This window comes from Heloderma suspectum, chromosome 11 (genome assembly GCF_057233095.1).
Source record: "Heloderma suspectum isolate Gila_16-S chromosome 11, 16-S_ref, whole genome shotgun sequence".
In the NCBI taxonomy this organism is placed as follows: domain Eukaryota; kingdom Metazoa; phylum Chordata; class Lepidosauria; order Squamata; family Helodermatidae; genus Heloderma; species Heloderma suspectum.
This window is the reverse complement of record NC_139468.1, coordinates 11,307,867-11,325,628: the sequence shown is the minus strand read 5'-3', so window position 1 is coordinate 11,325,628 and position 17,762 is coordinate 11,307,867. Positions and strand designations below refer to the sequence as shown.

The 17,762-nt window shown below is 46.7% G+C and overlaps 1 protein-coding gene across 4 annotated transcripts in view; it reads left to right on the top strand.

Annotated features, from left to right (window-relative positions):
* Nucleotides 1–716: 716 nt before the first annotated feature.
* The window catches only part of PSTPIP1 (proline-serine-threonine phosphatase interacting protein 1), a 59,105-nt gene continuing 42,059 nt past the window's right edge, over nucleotides 717–17,762 (top strand). For all 4 annotated transcript variants that reach the window (XM_084816797.1, XM_084816795.1, XM_084816794.1 and 1 more), the window contains exon 1: nucleotides 717–1,048. In XM_084816797.1, coding sequence (XP_084672923.1) covers nucleotides 1,016–1,048 — 33 coding nt within the window. In that variant the 5' untranslated portion in view covers nucleotides 717–1,015. The remainder of the gene's footprint in view (nucleotides 1,049–17,762) is intronic.

Genomic DNA, 17,762 nt, shown 5'->3' with positions numbered 1-17,762 from the left:
CACTTTTTGTTTCTAGTTCAGGAGAAATGAAAACATTTGCCATTCATGACAAAGCGTGGGTTCTCCTGTTAAGCAGCCAGGAAACAATTGTCATAGTCTTTTTGCAAATGACACAACAGAGGACATGAGGGATCCTGGGTCCGTTTGTGAGCGGCGTCTGAATTATCACATTTTTGAACTCCTTTGCTCCACGATACCCGGAGAATGTCCCCCATTAGTATTCCAGTGGCATGGTGCTTGTGCTTCTCCCTCCATTCATATTCACAATTGCAATGCATGAACGCAGCTTGCATAGCACAGCATCTGAGAGCTCCATGTCGATCTGAATAGGCTGAGCTGGGGCAAGCACGATCTCTACGTTTCCTTGCTTTTGATGAGGGTTGGAAAATTCTTCCGTTATTGCAGTAATAGCTGAGCCTGCGATACCGCAGCTCTGCTTCCTGTAAGTGCATGATTTCTGCCCTGCAGAAAAGATTACCAAAACGAGCGTGCGCACACACACACACACACACACACACAACCTGTCTTGTATCCAGAAATACCACCTCTGTGGTCAACAGCATGAACCTGAGCTCAGACTTTTCCCCGCAGTCTGTCGTTTCATCAGATAGCCCTTTTGCGTTCTCGAATGTAACTAATCTTCTTATATATCTTTTATTTCTTTTCTCTTTTTTAGTGCCTCATTTACACATTTCTGCTTCCTTCTTTCAATATTCACCACTTGCCAGAAATGAAATGGGGTTGACACCAGTGCATTTGGGGGTGGGGCAAGAGGAGGGAAAAAGGAAAGGGAGACCTGTGAGGTTTGGGGTGTTGCTTTTCCTTTCAGAGCAACAAGTCACTGCACACTAAGCTTCCTCAAACCGCCCAATGCTGTTTTGCAAGTTGTAAAGTGAGCATTTCTCTTTCTGCTTCAGGGCATACTGCAGCTGGTGCAAGCAGAGCAGCCCTGTTCTTCTAAGTTTTCACACTACGGAGCTAATTTGCGCAAAGTGTAACGTTCCAGTAACTCGCTATGACGCACCTGCAGTTTAAAGATGCCTTCTGGGTAAGTGTTGATTTCTTGTGTTCCATCTTCATAGAGATAAGAGAAGCGAACCTTCATGTTGTGAATTCAGTATTACTGCTAACACCTGGCACTGACTGTCATGATTCCTGGTACAAGTTTGGTTGAGTAGATTAAGAATGCTCTCTGGTAATTGAGGGAACTGAATGTAGCTCCTGTTAGCACACCTGAATCTTCATGGTGCAAACGCACATGAAGGGGATTTTCAGGCCAAACAAGGAAGATCGCAGTATGGGGCTAAAGTTAAGAGAAACTTTTATTCCAAACTTTCCATTGATTTAAAAAGAAAACCAACATTTTCTCTTTTTTTATTGTTTCAAGCTGTTAACTTCTTTTTCTGGGGTGTTGGCAGAACATTGATCTAACATTTCTGTTATAGTCAACAATTCATATTGCCATTTTCTGCAGTACTTTTTGTGTTATATATAAAACCCTGCTAGTGCAGCCTTTATCTTGAAAAAACACACTATGCTACACTAACTATGTTTTATGCAAAATGTGAAAGATATTATGCAAAGATTGTCCCCACCCTGGAGCTCAGGTCTCGCCCCAGGACACTACTTGAAACTACTGGGTTCTTTAAAAGCGTAAGAACAGCCATGCTCCATCAGATTATCAAGCCTAGTTTCATTTTTTGAACCAGATGCCTCTGGGAAGCCCCAGGGGGGCATGAAGAAAATAGCCCTCTTCTTCTGCCGTTGGTCCGCAGCAACTGATATGAATCTCGTCCTCATGTTTGTAGCCTCTTGTCTCTGGATGTTGGGCTTCAGGCTACAGTGGTATCCTGCTTCACCTACTGAATGGTCAAGAGGGGCTATTGCTGGAGAATACTATTGGTATGGAGGTGTCTTAGACATGTAGGCTTTTCACAGGGATGTTACCCGCAGTTCCCTTTCTGTGTCACAGTGCCCAAGGAAGAGGTACAGATGGTGGTGTGTGGACATACTTTGGTAGTGTCCCCACTGGAATACTGTGGTGTTCCACGACATGGCGGCCCTCCAGATGTCTTGGGCTGCGATGGCCAAAATTTCCAGCCCGCATGGACATGTGTTGGATTGTGTTATAGCCATGCTGGCTGGGAATTATGGGAGTTGCAGTCCATCACATCTGGAGGGTGTTAGGGAAGGCTGGACTACTCCAATGTATTCTTTGTGGGGGCCGTGCTTGAAGATGTAGTAGCCTATCTAGTGACACAAATGGGCCAGAGAAAACAGGTAACGCCAGTGCTAAACCATTTGTGTTGTGGCTCCCAGGTAGCTTCTTAGCTCAAGTCAAGATGATAATACTTTCCTTTAAAGGTCAATGGCCTGGCCCTGCATGCCTGTGGGACCATCATTTCTCATAAGTGCCTCCCTGTCCATGTATGTCAGGAGGTCAGGCCCTACTCCACCTTACTTTGTTTAGGTGAGAATCGTGAGGGTGCAGGTTGGTTGTGGCACCAACCTTATGGAACTGGTTGCTCAGAGACCCCCAGCTTTCCCACTTAGTGTTTTGCATAAATGAAATGTAATGAAAAGCATAAAATATTTCTGTTTAGGGAGGCCTTTTAAAACTGCCGATGGCCACGTCTTGTTTTTATTTATTTATTTATTATTATTATTAAATTTATTAATCGCCCATCTGGCTGGTCACCCAGCCACTCTGGGCGATGTACAACATACAATAAAACAGTTTAAAACAATAAAATTCTACAATAAAAACATTTCCTAAAATACCGTAACCCACCCCAAATGCCTGCCAGAACAACCACGTTTTTAATGCACGACGGAAGCTCATTAAAGAGGGGGCATGACAGAGTTCCCTAGGGAGGGAGTTCCACAGAGTGGGGGCCACCACAGAAAAGGCCCTCTCCCTCATCCCCACCAGTCTAGCTGTCCTGGCTGATGGGACAGAGAGAAGGCCATCCGAGGCTGATCTTGTTAAGTGGCCTGTCTGGTGCTGCTGGAGGCGCTCCTTAAGATAGGCTGGGCCGGAATCATATAGGGTTTTAAAGGTCAAAACCAACACCTTGAATTTGGCCCAGAAAACAACTGGTAACCATTGCAACTCCTTCAGCACTGGAGTGATGTGATCTCGCCGGCGGCTGCCTTTAATCAGGTGAGCCGCCGCATTCTGTACCAGCTGCAGTAACAAAAACAATTTTGGTTTTATTGTTGCTGCATCTACTGTTTTGCTAGAGGCCTGCAGTCAATGTTTCTGCTGGTTGCTTGTTTTTTGCTTTCTCCCCCATCTTTCTCTTCCATGTCTCTTCCCCATCATGTCAGAGTGGGCAGGGCCTGTTCAGGGTAGGGATGGATGGATCAGCTTATTTTGGTAAGTTTTGCATGTGTTTGTTCATACGTCCATTTCATCCTATTTCCACATCAATCTGCGATTATTATTTTTATAAAATCCACATAAATGTGCATTTGTAAAAACATATTTTACCCTAACGTTTGCATTTTTGTGTGCATTTTGCTGCATTTGTTTTAGCCAAGAACTCAATTGCAAAATTTGGAGAAGTAAAAAACTTGAAGGATTATAGTGTTTCAACCCGAATATTAATCCAGGAAGTGTGAATCAGGTTTGGTTGCTTAAAAATGCAGGTGGGCATGAAATCCAGGCATATCCCTAGCTCCAGTTGTGAGACCCAACCAACCCCAGTCAGAGTGCTATTTGGTGGGCCCCTCCATTATCTATGCCATTGTGGGCTTACTGGCAATGACAGGTCACAGCACCACTACCATCTGTATAGGTCACTGCAGCATTTGTCAGGTGACTGCAACCCCCCTACCATTTTAAATTTCCCACAATGCTTTGATGTAGAGTTGTTCCGGGAAGCTGGGAAAGTTTAAAATGGTGGGTGGCTTTCCAGATCCAGTTGCTGAGGCCAGATAAACCTACAGCCAGAGGAATGGGTGGGAAGAAAGGCCTGGCACCAGTGCCAACAGCCCCCCCCCCCCGGTGCTTGGACCCTGGCAACTGCCCAAGAGTGCTGGGTCCTGCCACCAGCCCTGCAGAGAGGCTTACGCTGCAGCCATTGCATTTTATTTATTTAAAATATTTCTTGGCCGCCTTTCAGGGCAGAAGGCTTCCCAGGGCGGCTTACAGCTATAAAATACATAAAACCAGTTCAAATATTAAAAATGATAAAACATAAACACAGTAAAATAGCAACAAAAACACAATAAATGCCAACAATGAAACCAGTAACAACAACAGCATTGCATGCAAGCCCTATTGAGTTCAATGGGACGTACTCCCCTTAAGCTAGGGAGTAACTTTCCTCACCAAAAAAAGAGGAAAGGCATCACCAAAAAAGAGGGCATGGATTTGCATATGCTACTGTATAGGTATGGATGCAAATTTAGAAAGAATTACTACCACTTAAATAGAAATACTACACATGTCACCATAGGTTAGTGCTTTGTGGGTGCTAAATGTTGATAGACAACTGCAAGGCCTCTGCTGTTCTCACTCCTTAGGGGTCTTTATCTTTAAATCAGACAAGGACTGGACAGCCCTTCCAACAGAGGACTGTCCTCTGTAAAGTGGGGCACATGGACACCCTAACTGAAACCGATCACAACCTGCAGCCACCTAGTGCTCAGCCTCAGAGGGAAAAGGAGGAGAAGCTGCTGCTGCACTCTGCACCACATCCCAGTCCACATCACTACCGCCACACACACATCAGCATCTGGTGGTTGCATCTACCTTTGCAAAGAAACTCTTTACTCCCGCAGCTGGAGAGCAGCTACTGTTGCAGCAGACAACAAACTCTTTGCAAAGATAGCCTCGCTGCAACTGCTGAGGACCGAATGGGAGCATAGGAGGCAGAGCCGGCTCTGCCCTTAAGCTGGGTGTAGTAGTAATAATGACGATAACGTTATTGTTTAGCTATAAGCAATAAGGGAAACAGAAGGAACGTTGAGCAACAGATTTAGTTCTCAATTTCCTGGCTGCCAGGAAACACGCAAACTAACATAATTTTCATGATCAAACAACAGAAAACATACACATTCGCTAGGTGTAACAAAATTCTAACTGAACCTAAACTCAGACAAATATTTTTTACATGGATGCTTATAAAGAGAATTCTCAAGATTCCCCTTATGACCTGGACCCCCTGAGCAACCCCTTAAGGATCTCTTGCCTCCTTAAGAGTCCCACTTCCCTTCTATTAAACTTCCCCTTCCCAGTAACGGGGGGGTTTAGGCTGTAGACATGGGGTGACTGACACTCTAGACAAAGGGTTCAACCACAACAGTTTACTAGTAGATTTAAAGCAAACATATTACAACTAAAGCTATTTAGAGCTGACTAATACAAAAGGCATTAAAAGACAAGAAAATTTGCAAAACACATGTTCCTTCACCCTAGCTGTCCTTAGCCTTTTCTAGGCTGCTTCTTCCTGCCCACTCTTCAGACTCTGCTCTCTCTTCAGGCTCTGGCTGTCTCTCCTCTTACTGGCTCTCTCGCTCTCTTTATATGCCCTCCTCCTTCAAAACTGAAAGTACTGCTTCAAACCTGAAAAATGAAACTTATGTGGAGAAATTAAATGAAACTGACACTTAACTGGGGAAATAAAACTACTCTTCTCAGGGTTACCCCCTCCCAACAGAAAACTCCAGGCCTCTAAGCCTGACCTTTCCCCCCCCTTGCCTCTATAGGTCTCAAACCTTCACAAGGACGTTGGGTAACACAATGGACAATATTCTCCACGATAGTTTTACAAAACACACAATAACATTGTTCCAATGGTAACTTTTTTTATAATGCCTTTCTAAGAAAGCAGAGGGCATAACGCTACATCTTAATTCCGTAAAAACCTTCCTACGTGGAACTCAGGTAATAAGATCCAAAGAACTGGCTTTCTGATGATCTGACTTGATACATGGATACAGTCTTAGGCAGAGTGACATGGCCAGCTCAGGCAGTAGATGCTGGGAGACCGGGAGTGGCAGTGAGGCAAGGGCCTCCAGCGCGGTGCCCATGGGCACCAGTGTGCCCACAGAAAACTCTGTTGGGGCTGGCCAGGTGTCAGGGTGGACATTGAGCCCATAGAATCCCAGAGTAGTTCTGATTCTGAGGAAGAGCAGTCGCTCCTGGGAGAGGAGCACGCTCCTCTTTCCCAGGGCCCACAGCTGATGGAGATTCCCCCCACCAGCATTCCTAGCTTAGATAGCAGTCCAGGGAGTGACCGAGCTTGGTGGACGCGCGATGCCGACGCAGAGAGCGGCGCCAAATGGAGGGCGCAGAAAGGAGGTGTAGTGCCCGGTTGGCGCACAAACAACGGCTGCGCCCAGAGGATCCAAGGGAAAAGGGGAGGGACTCTCCCTAGTCCTTAAGTTCAGGGGTCTGCCAGTAATTCCCTTTCAAACGGGGACCAACTGTTCCAACTTAGGGCATAGGTACTCCGTTGCTCAGATCTAGTTGCTACCTGTAGAGTTGTTAAGTTGTAAAAGAAGAATAATGCTTGGAAAGGAATCCCTTTGTCTGTGTCTGGGCTTGGCTACTGGATTAGACTGAGAGAGGCCTCCAAGGAGCTCTTGACACCAGGTTCCCTGTGCCTCCTGATTTTTATTTTATTTCCCAAGATGTTTTATTTATTTTTTTAACTGGGAGGCTGGCATGCTGTAAAGTGAAGTGCTGCCGTCCAGCACCATGTTTATTTGGGTTCAAAAGAGTGGCTTTGTGTTTTGGAGCTCAGACCCTACCTCTGCCTTGTAATGAAGATTCTTGGCAAATTACTTGTCTTTTAGTCTCACCTGTTTGCCTTCGGGGAAATGAGTGTGTTTTGTGACTGGCCATATCAAGTGTGGTCGCCATTTTATGAATGGACAAGTCCCCCCTGAGGCAGCCATTTTGTGAGAGTGTCCATGAGTGTCCCACATGTGCTCACCGATCCAAAAAGGTTGGGGACCCCTGTTGGAGGACAGAGCTGTCTGAGGCTGCACCCTCTCAGCAGCCTCCTGCTCTTCGGTGTGGTGGAGGCAATCAGCACTGAAGTAAAGTCTGACTGCCACCAGTCTGCTCAGCTCCTAAGCATAAAAGGCTGGGCACCAACTCGTCCTTTGCCTCAGGCAGCAAGATGTCTTGGGCCAACCCTGACAGGAGGCAGAAACAGGAGGGCATTCTGGTGGTTCCTCTTCCCTTGAGGAGAGAGTGCAAGGCTGGTGAAGAATGCGACCTGCTGCACCGTTGCATTGGTGTTTAGTCCCACAGCCACAGTTTCCCCCATCACACACGTCTAGACCAAGCCCATATGTGGCAGACAGAGTGAGCGGTCAACCAGGACACCCTGCATGCTGTCTTTGTGCATACGAACATCAGAAGAGCCCCACTGGGTCAGACCAAGGGTCCATTTCATACAGTGGCCAACCAGCTGCCCATGGGAAACCCATAAGCAGGTTGTGAGTGCAACAGCATGCTCTCTGGATGAGGAGAGGCTTAAGCTCAGGGTGTCTGTTAGGGCTAAGGTCTGGGTTAGGGCTAGGGCTAGTAAAACCTGGGTACCTAAGGAGGTACAGGGGCTCTATCAAGCCCATATATGGTAGACCCAGTGAGCGGTCAACCTAGACACCCTGCGTGCTGCCTTTGTGCCTGCTGTCTAGATGAGGAGGTGCTTAAGCTCAGGGTGTCTGTTAGGGTGAAGGTTTGGGTTAGGGCTAGTGAGTGGTCAACCAGGACACCCTGCGTGCTGCCTTTGCACATGTTCTCCCAATGGGGAGAGCTTTAAGTTTGGGGTGAGGGTAAGGTTTCAGGTTCGGGTTAGGAAAGCTTCATATCTCAAGTTCTACAAGGCCTAGAGACTTGTTCTTTTTTTAATGAGAAAGTGGGGAATCTGGGCCAGTTAGTGCCCCCCTGAGATGTTGGGCTGGGGGCAATAGCCCCCCAGCCCTGTGATTAATCCAGCTATGAATGCGTCTCTCAAAAGTGGTGACAAGAGGATACAAATTTACCTAAAATTTGCTTGTGCTCGTTTATATGCATAGATGCACATTTAGAAAGGATTATTCCAACTTAAATAGCAATACAGGACATCTCGTTGTAGTGTGGAAGATGGTGACCTCCGTGCCTTGCTCAAACTGCTGTCCAGGTATAGTTGATGGGCAACTTCAAAGCTCAGCTCTTCCTTCCGATGGTTTTTATCTCTGTACCGGACCTGGTCTGTACAGCCCTTCAAGCTTTAAAAACAGAAATAGAAGCTTTCCAAATAGAGGTCAGTTCCCTGGCAGCCCTTCAAATAGAGGACTGTCCTCTGTTGTGTTTTTTAAAGGAACACATGGCCACCCTACCCCCACCCATAACACACAGTAGTCTTCTCTCCCCCACTCAAAATCTACTCCACCGCGCCCGCCTTATTCTGAATTCTGGCTGCTGAAAGCTAAACCGCAGCTACGAGCTAGCCCAAAATACCGGATAGGAGCAAGGTGAGGTGCGTAAACCAGCCGCCACAAGTCCTGAGGCTTTTGTGTGTGTCGCTTTTTTAAAAGATGAAGAATGCCTGATTTGCCAAGTGTTATTTCAGAGGAGGCGTTTCTCCAGCATGACAAGGGGGATGCCTCTTTTAAGGTGCCACTTGCCACGGGCAGTTTGTATACCTACTTGTATTCAAAAGAACATACCCCACTTCTGAGCAGTGAGAGGTTCCAGGGGATCCAGCACTTACTCGGGGTTCAATTTCCGTAGAAGGAGGTCACTGGAGATGTGTGGCATTCCTATAAGGTCCATTTAGACATATATACCACAGCATTCCCATTCCAACAGAGTCCTGCTCCCCATCAAATGTCTAGAAAGAGGAATCCAGAGTGTAATGGGATTTGCAGAGAGCAAAGTCAGGTTTCTGCCTCCTTTCAGTCCCATTCCCACACAGACTGAGGGCTAAACTAGATGCTACATTAAATATGGAGCGTGCAGCTGATCCCCACCATTTGTTTTACCTTGAAGTAACAAGGACCTTGAAGGACCAGCAAGCATGGGTTGGGAAGGCTTAAACCAGGGGTGTTGTACCTCTTTCAGCCAGAGGGCCAAATTCCATTTGGGAAAAGTTCTTGGGGGCCGCATTCCAAAGGTGGGTGGGACCGAAGGAAAAGGAGGCTGGACCAAAATACCAGCATATTTTAGCTTAAAGGCCTTCCTGCTAGTTACTAAGCCTTGGAGAAGCGTTTCGACCTTTTATCATGGAGGGAAACTGCACAAAAGCCTGAAAACTACCAAATGCTTGGTGGTTGGGGGAAATGGGGTGAGGCCAGGGGAAAGGGTGTGGCCTTCTGGGGACCCTCAGCCAGATTTGGGCCTCTGGAGAGCCAGATTTGGCCCCAGGCCTGAGGTCCTGCACCCCTGGTGTAAACCTTTCCACCCATCCACTCACTGCCCCCTAAATTCACCCATCCCCTGCAAGGGTTAAAAAAAGAATGAGAGCCTCTATTGCTTAATAAAGGGATTATGCTGTTAGGGATTTTGGTTTTCTTCTTATGGCCAAAAAGGCTACCTTTGCATTTTGTTAAAATCAAGAATTACAGAGCTGGTAGGGATCCTGAATCTCCTTGCAATCAGAGGCTCTGGACAGTAAGGGTCCCTGGAAGGTCATCTAGACTGACTGCTAACAACAACAATTCAGTAGAGGCTGGTGGCTCTGATTTCGGTGGGGCTGTGAATTCATTCTGGGTTTCAGTCAGAACCAGCCAGAACTCTAAAGGAGCAATCCAAAGTGCTGAACCTATTTTGGGGATAGGGTTCAGCACCTTCAATAGCTCCTTTAAAATTCTGGCTGGTTCTGACTGAAACCCAGAATGGATTCACAGCCCCACTGAAATTGGAGGCAGCAGCCTCCACTGTTGTTGTTGTTGTTATTCATTTCATTAAACAGAGCATTGTATGCAAAGGATCCCAACTGCCACAGTCTTCCTCTGGAAGGGATCTTTCCAGAAGCCTATTTGTCAGTTTTCTCCTGTGTTCATGACCATGGGCTTCTTCACACAGAGCTTTTATCCTGCGATTGAGATTGCTCACTCACGGAAGTTTGTGGGCCCTTTATATGACGTTGTCAACCTCCTGCACTAAATGGCCTTTATTCCATTTTTAAATAGATCGGAGATAATGAGGTATCAAACTACTCCACTTGAGTTCCCTCCGTGAAAAAGGAAAAGCCACAAGAAGAGGAGTGAGATCAATGAAACATATGGAAGGCTCAGATAAGGGGGTAAGGGGTGGGGAGAAAGGAAGCACGTGTAAAGGGAGTCCGTTGTGATCCTGCATTTAAAATGGAAGCAGAAAGCCTCTTTTTAAATGCGGGAGTTTAGGCTGCTGTAGAGATGCTCCATGTTATGAACTAACGGACAGGTAGGGGAATGTTAGGGAAGCCAAGCACAGAGTGCAGCAACGAAAAGCCAGTCTCACTTCCCTAGCCCAAAGAATGCATGATGGAAGATCAGTGTTCAGGAAGGTGGAAAGTTGACTTCTCTATTTAGTGACATTGTCAATGGGCGTTTTCTTCTTTCTTGCTATGAAACTTGCCCCACGTTGTTCTGAACACTTATTGTGCTGTGAAGGAACAACAACCATAAAGTAGATGTATTTAGGATGTGGTTTAATGAAGATAAACCCATAGCGAAGAAAGATGTATTTTCCCCTAGGAACCGATACAGGCTTAGGAAAGTACGGTTAATGGAGATTGTGAACACTTCCTTGGATGTGGGCTGTGTTTCAACTTTACTAAAGGAAACAGTTGTGAAGTTTCTGTGGAAAAAAGCCCTCCACCCCCCTTGATCACTGTTGGCCAGTGCACTCCTATCCTGTGCATGTCGACTCAGAAGTCAGCCCTATTGAGTTCAATAGTACTTACTCCCAGATAAGTGTGTACATGATTGCAGCCTCATTGACCATTTCAGAGCAGGGTGTTGGAATGACCAGTGGCCACTCAGCTCCAGGCTTTCTTGGTTGAGTTTATTCAGATCCTTTCCAATCTGGAGCCTGGTTGGGGGATGGAAATGGCCTTGGTCAATGACCTATGCTGATAATTAAATAGGGGAAGTATCGCTCTGTTGGTTCTGCTGGGTTTCTCAGTGGCTTTTGAGACCATTGACCATGGTATCCTTCTGGAGCATCTACCTGGTATGGGGCTTAGAGTCACTGTTTTATGGTGGCTCTGATCTTATGTGGTTGGACATTCAGAAAGGATGGTGCTGGGGTAATTGCTTGACCCATTGAGCTATGAAGTCCCATAGGGTTCCATTCTAATCTCCATGCTATTTAATATCTATATCAGGGTTAGGCGACTTTGGGGGGCTCTGGGGGCCTGAACCTTTGACCCCCTGAACCTCTCTGCAGGCTGCACTCCTGCCACTGCGCCACTGAATTCTGCAGTGGCCAAGAAAATTGGTGGTTTGATTTATTTTATTAATTTATTTTAAAACTTTCTTGGCCGCTTTTCAGGGCAGAAGCCCTCCCAAGGCGGCTCACAGCAATAAAATACATAAAACTGTTAAATATTAAACGATAAAAACATAACCACAATAAAATAAAAGCAACAATTAAAGCTGACAATAAAACCAGCAGCAGCAGCAGCAGCAGCAGCAGCAACAGTCATATTGAGAGCCAGCATGGAGTAGTCGCTACAGTGTTGGACCGGGAGTCGGGAGATCCGGGTTCTAGTCCCCACTTGGCCATGGCAGCTCACTGGGTGACTTTGGGCCACTCACAGACTCTTAGCCCAACCCACCTCACAGGGTTGTTGTTGTGAGGATAAAATGGAGGAGGACTATGTACGCTGCCTTGGGTTCCTCAAAGAGGAAAACAGGTGAGATAGAAATGTAATAAATAAGTAAAATTTATTTATTTATTTAATTAAAGTATTTGATCTACACAAAGCTGTTGTAAAGGAGATCACACGACCACTGTAGCTTGAAAAGACCCCCTGACTGAAAACCTGGAGAGCAGCGGCCAGTCAGTTTAGATGAAACTGAGCTAGGTGGACAGGTGGTCTGGCTTGGAATAAGGAGGCTTCCTCCAACGTTCCTGACTGATGAAAGGGTTAGGGAGGATTTACACTGGGCACTGTAGAGGTTCATGCGGTCGTCTGGGTTTGCTGAAATAACACTGGTGCTCAAGAGCATGATGCAAAAAGAGTCCTTGGCTGTAACTGAGTTTCTGAACACCTGCAGTTTTGTAATTTACCAGGCCTCCCGTGACTTGGAGGAAGAAGAGAGAGAGGCCTGTGGCATTGCTAATTCACTTCCTCTGGAGGGGTGGAGCAGCCCACAGAATGTGCTCGAGGACTTTCAGATTGCTGCCGTTCTTTTGAAACCCTTTCTTGATTCACGAATGAAGTCTTAATTCCAAGGTGCAGCATTTGTTTCCTTCTGCAAAGTGCTTGATTGGGGGTTGGGGCGGGCTTGCCTTGATTCTGATGTAGCGGCTGGCATTACTGGCTGAATTTGAGGGTGATCTGGAGAATGCGTGAAGATGTGGGAAGACGATGTAAGGACTGCCTGTACCAGGGGTGCAAAACAACCCACTTACCCCGGCCTCGCTTCCTTTGCCAAACTGCCAGTTTGGTGATTTCCCGGCTTTTGACAGGTTCCCCCTGCCTTCTAAAAGGCTGAAATGTCTCTTCTAATGCTTAGTTACTGGCAGTAAGGGCTTTAAGCTAAAATATGCTGGCATTGGGGGGGTATTTTTATCTTCGGCACCGCTCACCCCTAGAATGTGGCCCCCAAGAGTGCCTCTGAAATTGAATTTGGCCCTTGGGTTGAAAGCAGTGCGATGCCCTTGCTTCACATGCACAAGATCCCAGGTCCAACATTAGGAAGAAACATGTTTGTAACCGGTTTGGGGAGAAGCGGTAGCCTTGAATTCTGTATTTTTTTCCCTTTTCTTTTCAAGGCTGACAAGCATTCATGGAATAACAACTCAGTGGTAGAGCATGTCCATTGCATGCAGAAGGCTCCAGGTTCAATCCTTTGCTAAATGGGGTGGGCGAGAAGCTGTGATTCTTGGAAGGAGAATCGGAACGTTCAAAAGGAGCAGGTGGCAGGTGTTGAGAACGTCCACTTTCTGCCTGGGAGCCTGGAAAGAAGCTGCCAGTCAGAGCAGACAATGCTGGCCTGGATGGACAAATAGCCTGACCAGATATCTAAGGCAGCTTCCTAGGTTCCTAAAGTAAAGTAAATGCATGCAGTAGTGTTAGGGTAGGCAACCTAGCACCTGCCAGGTTTTTGGACTACAACTCCCATAAGTCCCAGCCAGCATGGTGCAAAACATCTGGAAGGTACCAGGTTGCTTATCCCTGGCCTTCATCAACATGAAATTGGGGCGGTGGGAGGCTGTGATTCTTGGGAGGAGAATAGGAACCTTAGCAAGCCATGGTGCAGCTGGGGCTGGAGCTTCGAGCCAAAGTCCAGGGCCCAGCGACCCATGGGGGCCCCAAATGGCCACTCAGAAAGCAGCAGTAGCTGTGTGCTTCACAAGCAAAGTAATACTCAGGGCAGCAGAAACAAACTCCATGTTATTCCTGTAGTCATGATGTTATCATGGTTGGGGTGAGTTTAAAATGCAAAACTGCACATGCTCAGAGTATTATTTTTTTAAATCATGATTGGCAAACCGTTTTGTTGTCGTCTAACATATCAGGAACGTGGAAGCAGTTTTAAAGCATGGAATGGCAGTTGGAAGGGGGAAAAGAGAAATGTTAGTTGAGCGCTTCACAACTGAAGTAATACATTTCGCTGTCTAAAAGGGCCCCCGAGAAGACCATTATGCCCAGGAATTAAAATTAAGCCCAGGGACTAAAAGCCAGGGAGCCAGTGTGGTGCAGTGGTTAGAGTACTGGAGCAGGACCGGGGAGACCTAGGTTCTAGTCTCTGCTAGGCCATCAAACTCACTGGGTGACTTTGAGCCTGTCGCTGATTCTCAGCCTAACCTACCTCAGAGGGACGTTGTGAGCATAAAATGGAGAGGGGAAGGATAATCTAAGCCGCTTTGGGTTCCTTGGAGGAAAAAAGGTGGGATATAAATGTAACCATCATCATCATCATCCTCGCCTACCTGCACCGGTGGTTATTTATTTATTTATTTATTAAATTTATTAATCACCCATCTGACTGGTCACCCAGCCACTCTGGGCGATGTACAACCCACCATAAAACAATTTAAAACAATAAAATTTTACCATAATTTTTTTTTTTTTTAAATACCCTAACCCACCCCAAATGCCTGCCTGAACAACCACGTTTTTAATGCACGACGGAAGCTCATTAAAGAGGGGGCATGGCGGAGTTCCCTAGGGAGGGAGTTCCACAGAGTGGGGGCCACCACAGAGAAGGCCCTCTCCCTCGTCCCCACCAGTCTAGCTGCCCTGGCTGATGGGACAGAGAGAAGGCCATCCGAGGCTGATCTTGTTAAGCGGCCTGTCTGGTGTTGCTGGAGGCGCTCCTTAAGATAGGCTGGGCCGGAACCATATAGGGTTTTAAAGGTCAAAACCAACACCTTGAATTTGGCCCGGAAAACAACTGGTAACCAGTGCAACTCCTTCAGCACTGGAGTGATGTGATCTCGCCGGCGGCTGCCTTTAATCAGGCAAGCCGCCGCGTTCTGTACCAGCTGCAGTTTCCGAACCGTCTTCACGGGTAACCCCACGTAGAGCGCATTACAGTAGTCTAAACGAGAGGAGACCAGGGCATGTACTACCGATGGGAGCAGATGGTCGGGAAGGAAGGGGCGCAGCCGCCGTATCAGATGGAGTTGATACAGCGCTGTCCGGCTCACAGCTGACACCTGAGCCTCCATGGACAGCTGGGAGTCCAAAATGACCCCCAGGCTGCGGACCTGGTCTTTCAAGGGTAGCTGTACCCCATTCAACACCAGGTCAACATCCCCCAGCCTTCTCTTGTCTCCCACCAAAAGTACCTCGGTCTTGTCAGGGTTGAGCTTCAGCTTATTCCTCCCCATCCAGCCACTCACCGTCTCCAGACATTTGGACAGGGATTCTACAGCCAACCTTGGTGAAGATTTGAACGAGAGGTAGAGCTGCGTGTCATCCGCATATTGATGACACTGCACCCCAAACCTCCTGATGATAGCCCCCAGTGGCTTCACATAGATGTTAAATAGCATCGGGGAGAGGATGGAACCCTGTGGCAACCCACAAGTAAGTGGCCACGGGTTACAAGTGTTTCTCTATTTTCATCTGTGGAATGTTGGAGGTTATGGCTCAGTGACTGAGCATATACTTTGCAATTACACGCAGAGGGTCCCAGGACCCCGGATTCAATCCCTGGAGTCTCCAGGGCTAGTGCTGGGAAAATCCCCTGTCCAACACCCTGGAGAGCCACTGCAGGTCAGGTTTACATAACACTGAGCTAGATGGACCCAGTGTCTGACTCAGAATAACACAGCTTCGTATGTTCCTGTATTCCAAAATGCACTGATACTTCCCTGGAAAAATCCAGCAGTCGCCGAGCTCTGCCTTGAATCTGATGAATCAGTTGGTCAAGAACAGCCTCCAAGGGTGTGGGGTGATGAGGCTGGAGAGAGAACTGAGCTCTAGCATGCTGGCGTCAGTCTCAAGCAAGCCATCCAGATACGAGTCCTCAAGATTTTCCGTCTTCGCTGGGGTGCCACATGGTCTAGGAATGGCAAATGCAACTGTAGGTTTCCTTGTTGTTCTTTTAATTATTGAAACAATCTGTTCATAGAGGATTCATGGAGGAGAAGGCTATCAGTGACAACTAGGCTTGATGGCTGTATGCTACCTCCAGTATCAGAGGCAGTGTGTCTATGTACACCAGTTGCTGGGAAACATGGGCAGGGTGTGTGTGTGCTGTTGCACTCATATTCCGCTTGTGGGTTTCCTGTGGGAAGCTGGTTGGCCACTGTGTGAACATAACGCTGGACTAGATGGGCCTTGGTCTGATCCAGTAGGGCTCTTCTTGTGTTCTCAAGGGTCATGATTTTGATTTAATGTTGGCTGGAAAACATGTGTGCATTTCTTGGAGTATTCCACTGCTTTCTTAGACATGGGAACTCTCGGGGTGGCTTCATATCTCTACAGCAATCCTAAAGTAACAGCACAATCCTATGTATCTTTCTCCAGAAATAAGTCCCCTCAGAATTTGAATGGGACTTGCTCTTAGGTATAGGTGTTTAGGACTGTGTCCCAAGTCAAGATGACTTACTAGAGACAGTCTTCTTTTTGGTGGCATCCTGGTCTGTGGAACTCCCTCCTCAAGCAGGCCTGGAAGAAAGTGTCTTTTCTTCCCAGTTTCTGAAGACAAGTTTCTCTTTCTTTTTAAGCCTTCAGGGAAGGGGATAGTTGTATATGCTACGGGCTGCTATTTTTCCAATTGGTGCTAGTCCTCTTGATATGGTTAGAAAAACATTTTCCTCATATTTTAAAATAATTTTTTCCGCCTTCCATCAGGATTAGGTGTTGCTGTTTTTATTGTGCTTATTGAGTTTTAATTTTCTGTTACTTCCAGCCAACTGGAAGGTCTCTGGTCGGGCAGAAAGGTGTCAGACAGAAATTTTAAATACCTAAGTAAGGGAGCATCTAAGTGAGGTTGCACTTGGTATAGAATGAACTTTTAACGGGGTTCCCCATTAGCTCTGTCTCCTGTGCAGTGCTCTTCGTTGGAGTTGGAAGAATTTACCTCTACTTCTGGGAAGAATGTTCTGTACCAGTAACCGTTTCAGACTAAGACCAGGGTGTCCTGGGTTCAAATCTTCGGTCAGCCATGAAGCTGACTGATGTTAAATGCGTTATTGCATTAAATGGATAAATGCATTATTGCATTTAATGTGCACTTAAAAAAGAAAAGAAAAGAAAAAGGAAATAACACTTTGGGAACCCCCAATCAGGATTCAGACTACAGGTGGGCAGGGAGGAAAATTTTATTTATTTATTTATTTCATTTCTATACCGCCCAATAGCCGAAGCTCTCTTCGGCTATTGTTTAATCCTCTCCCCCTGCTGCAATCCTGAAAAAAAGAAGAAAAGTTTAATCCTCTCCCCCTGCTGCAATCCTGAAAAAAAGAAGAAAAGTTTAATCCTCTCCCCCTGCTGCAATCCTGAAAAAAAGAAGAAACGTTTAATCCTCTCCCCCAGCTGCAATCCTGAAAAAAAGAAACGTTTAATCCTCTCCCCCAGCTGCAATCCTGAAAAAAAGAAGAAAAGTTTAATTCTCTCCCCCTGCTGCAATCCTGAAAAAAAAAATCCTCACTCCATGTTATTTACATTGGAAGGAAAGCTCTCACTGGCTCTCCTTGCCTGCTGTGGCCCCAGTCCAACTGGGGGAGGCTGCAGCAGCTATTCCAATTTTTTTAAACATGTGAACACTGAATGTAGTAATGCACTTAACAATATGTGTTGTTTGGCCCTTCCAGGGTGAGCTTGGGCTTTTATTCTCTCTTAGCCCGGGGGTGGGCAGAAGGTAGAACTGATTCACTTCTGGGCTCAGTTTAAAGGGCTGGTATTGATGACCTTTAAAGCAGTGGAAGCCGGTGGCTCCGATGTCAGTGGGGTGGTGAATCCGCTCCATGTTTCAGTCAGAACCAGTCAGAACTCTAAACGAGCTATCCAAGGTGTGAAGCCAGATTGAAGCTTGAGGTTCAGTGCCCATGCCTGAAACAGTTTGGGACCAGGTTTACTTGTCTACACTCACATGGATCTGCTCAGACCTTAAGATCGGCCACCAAGGCCCTGCTTGCAGACCTGCCA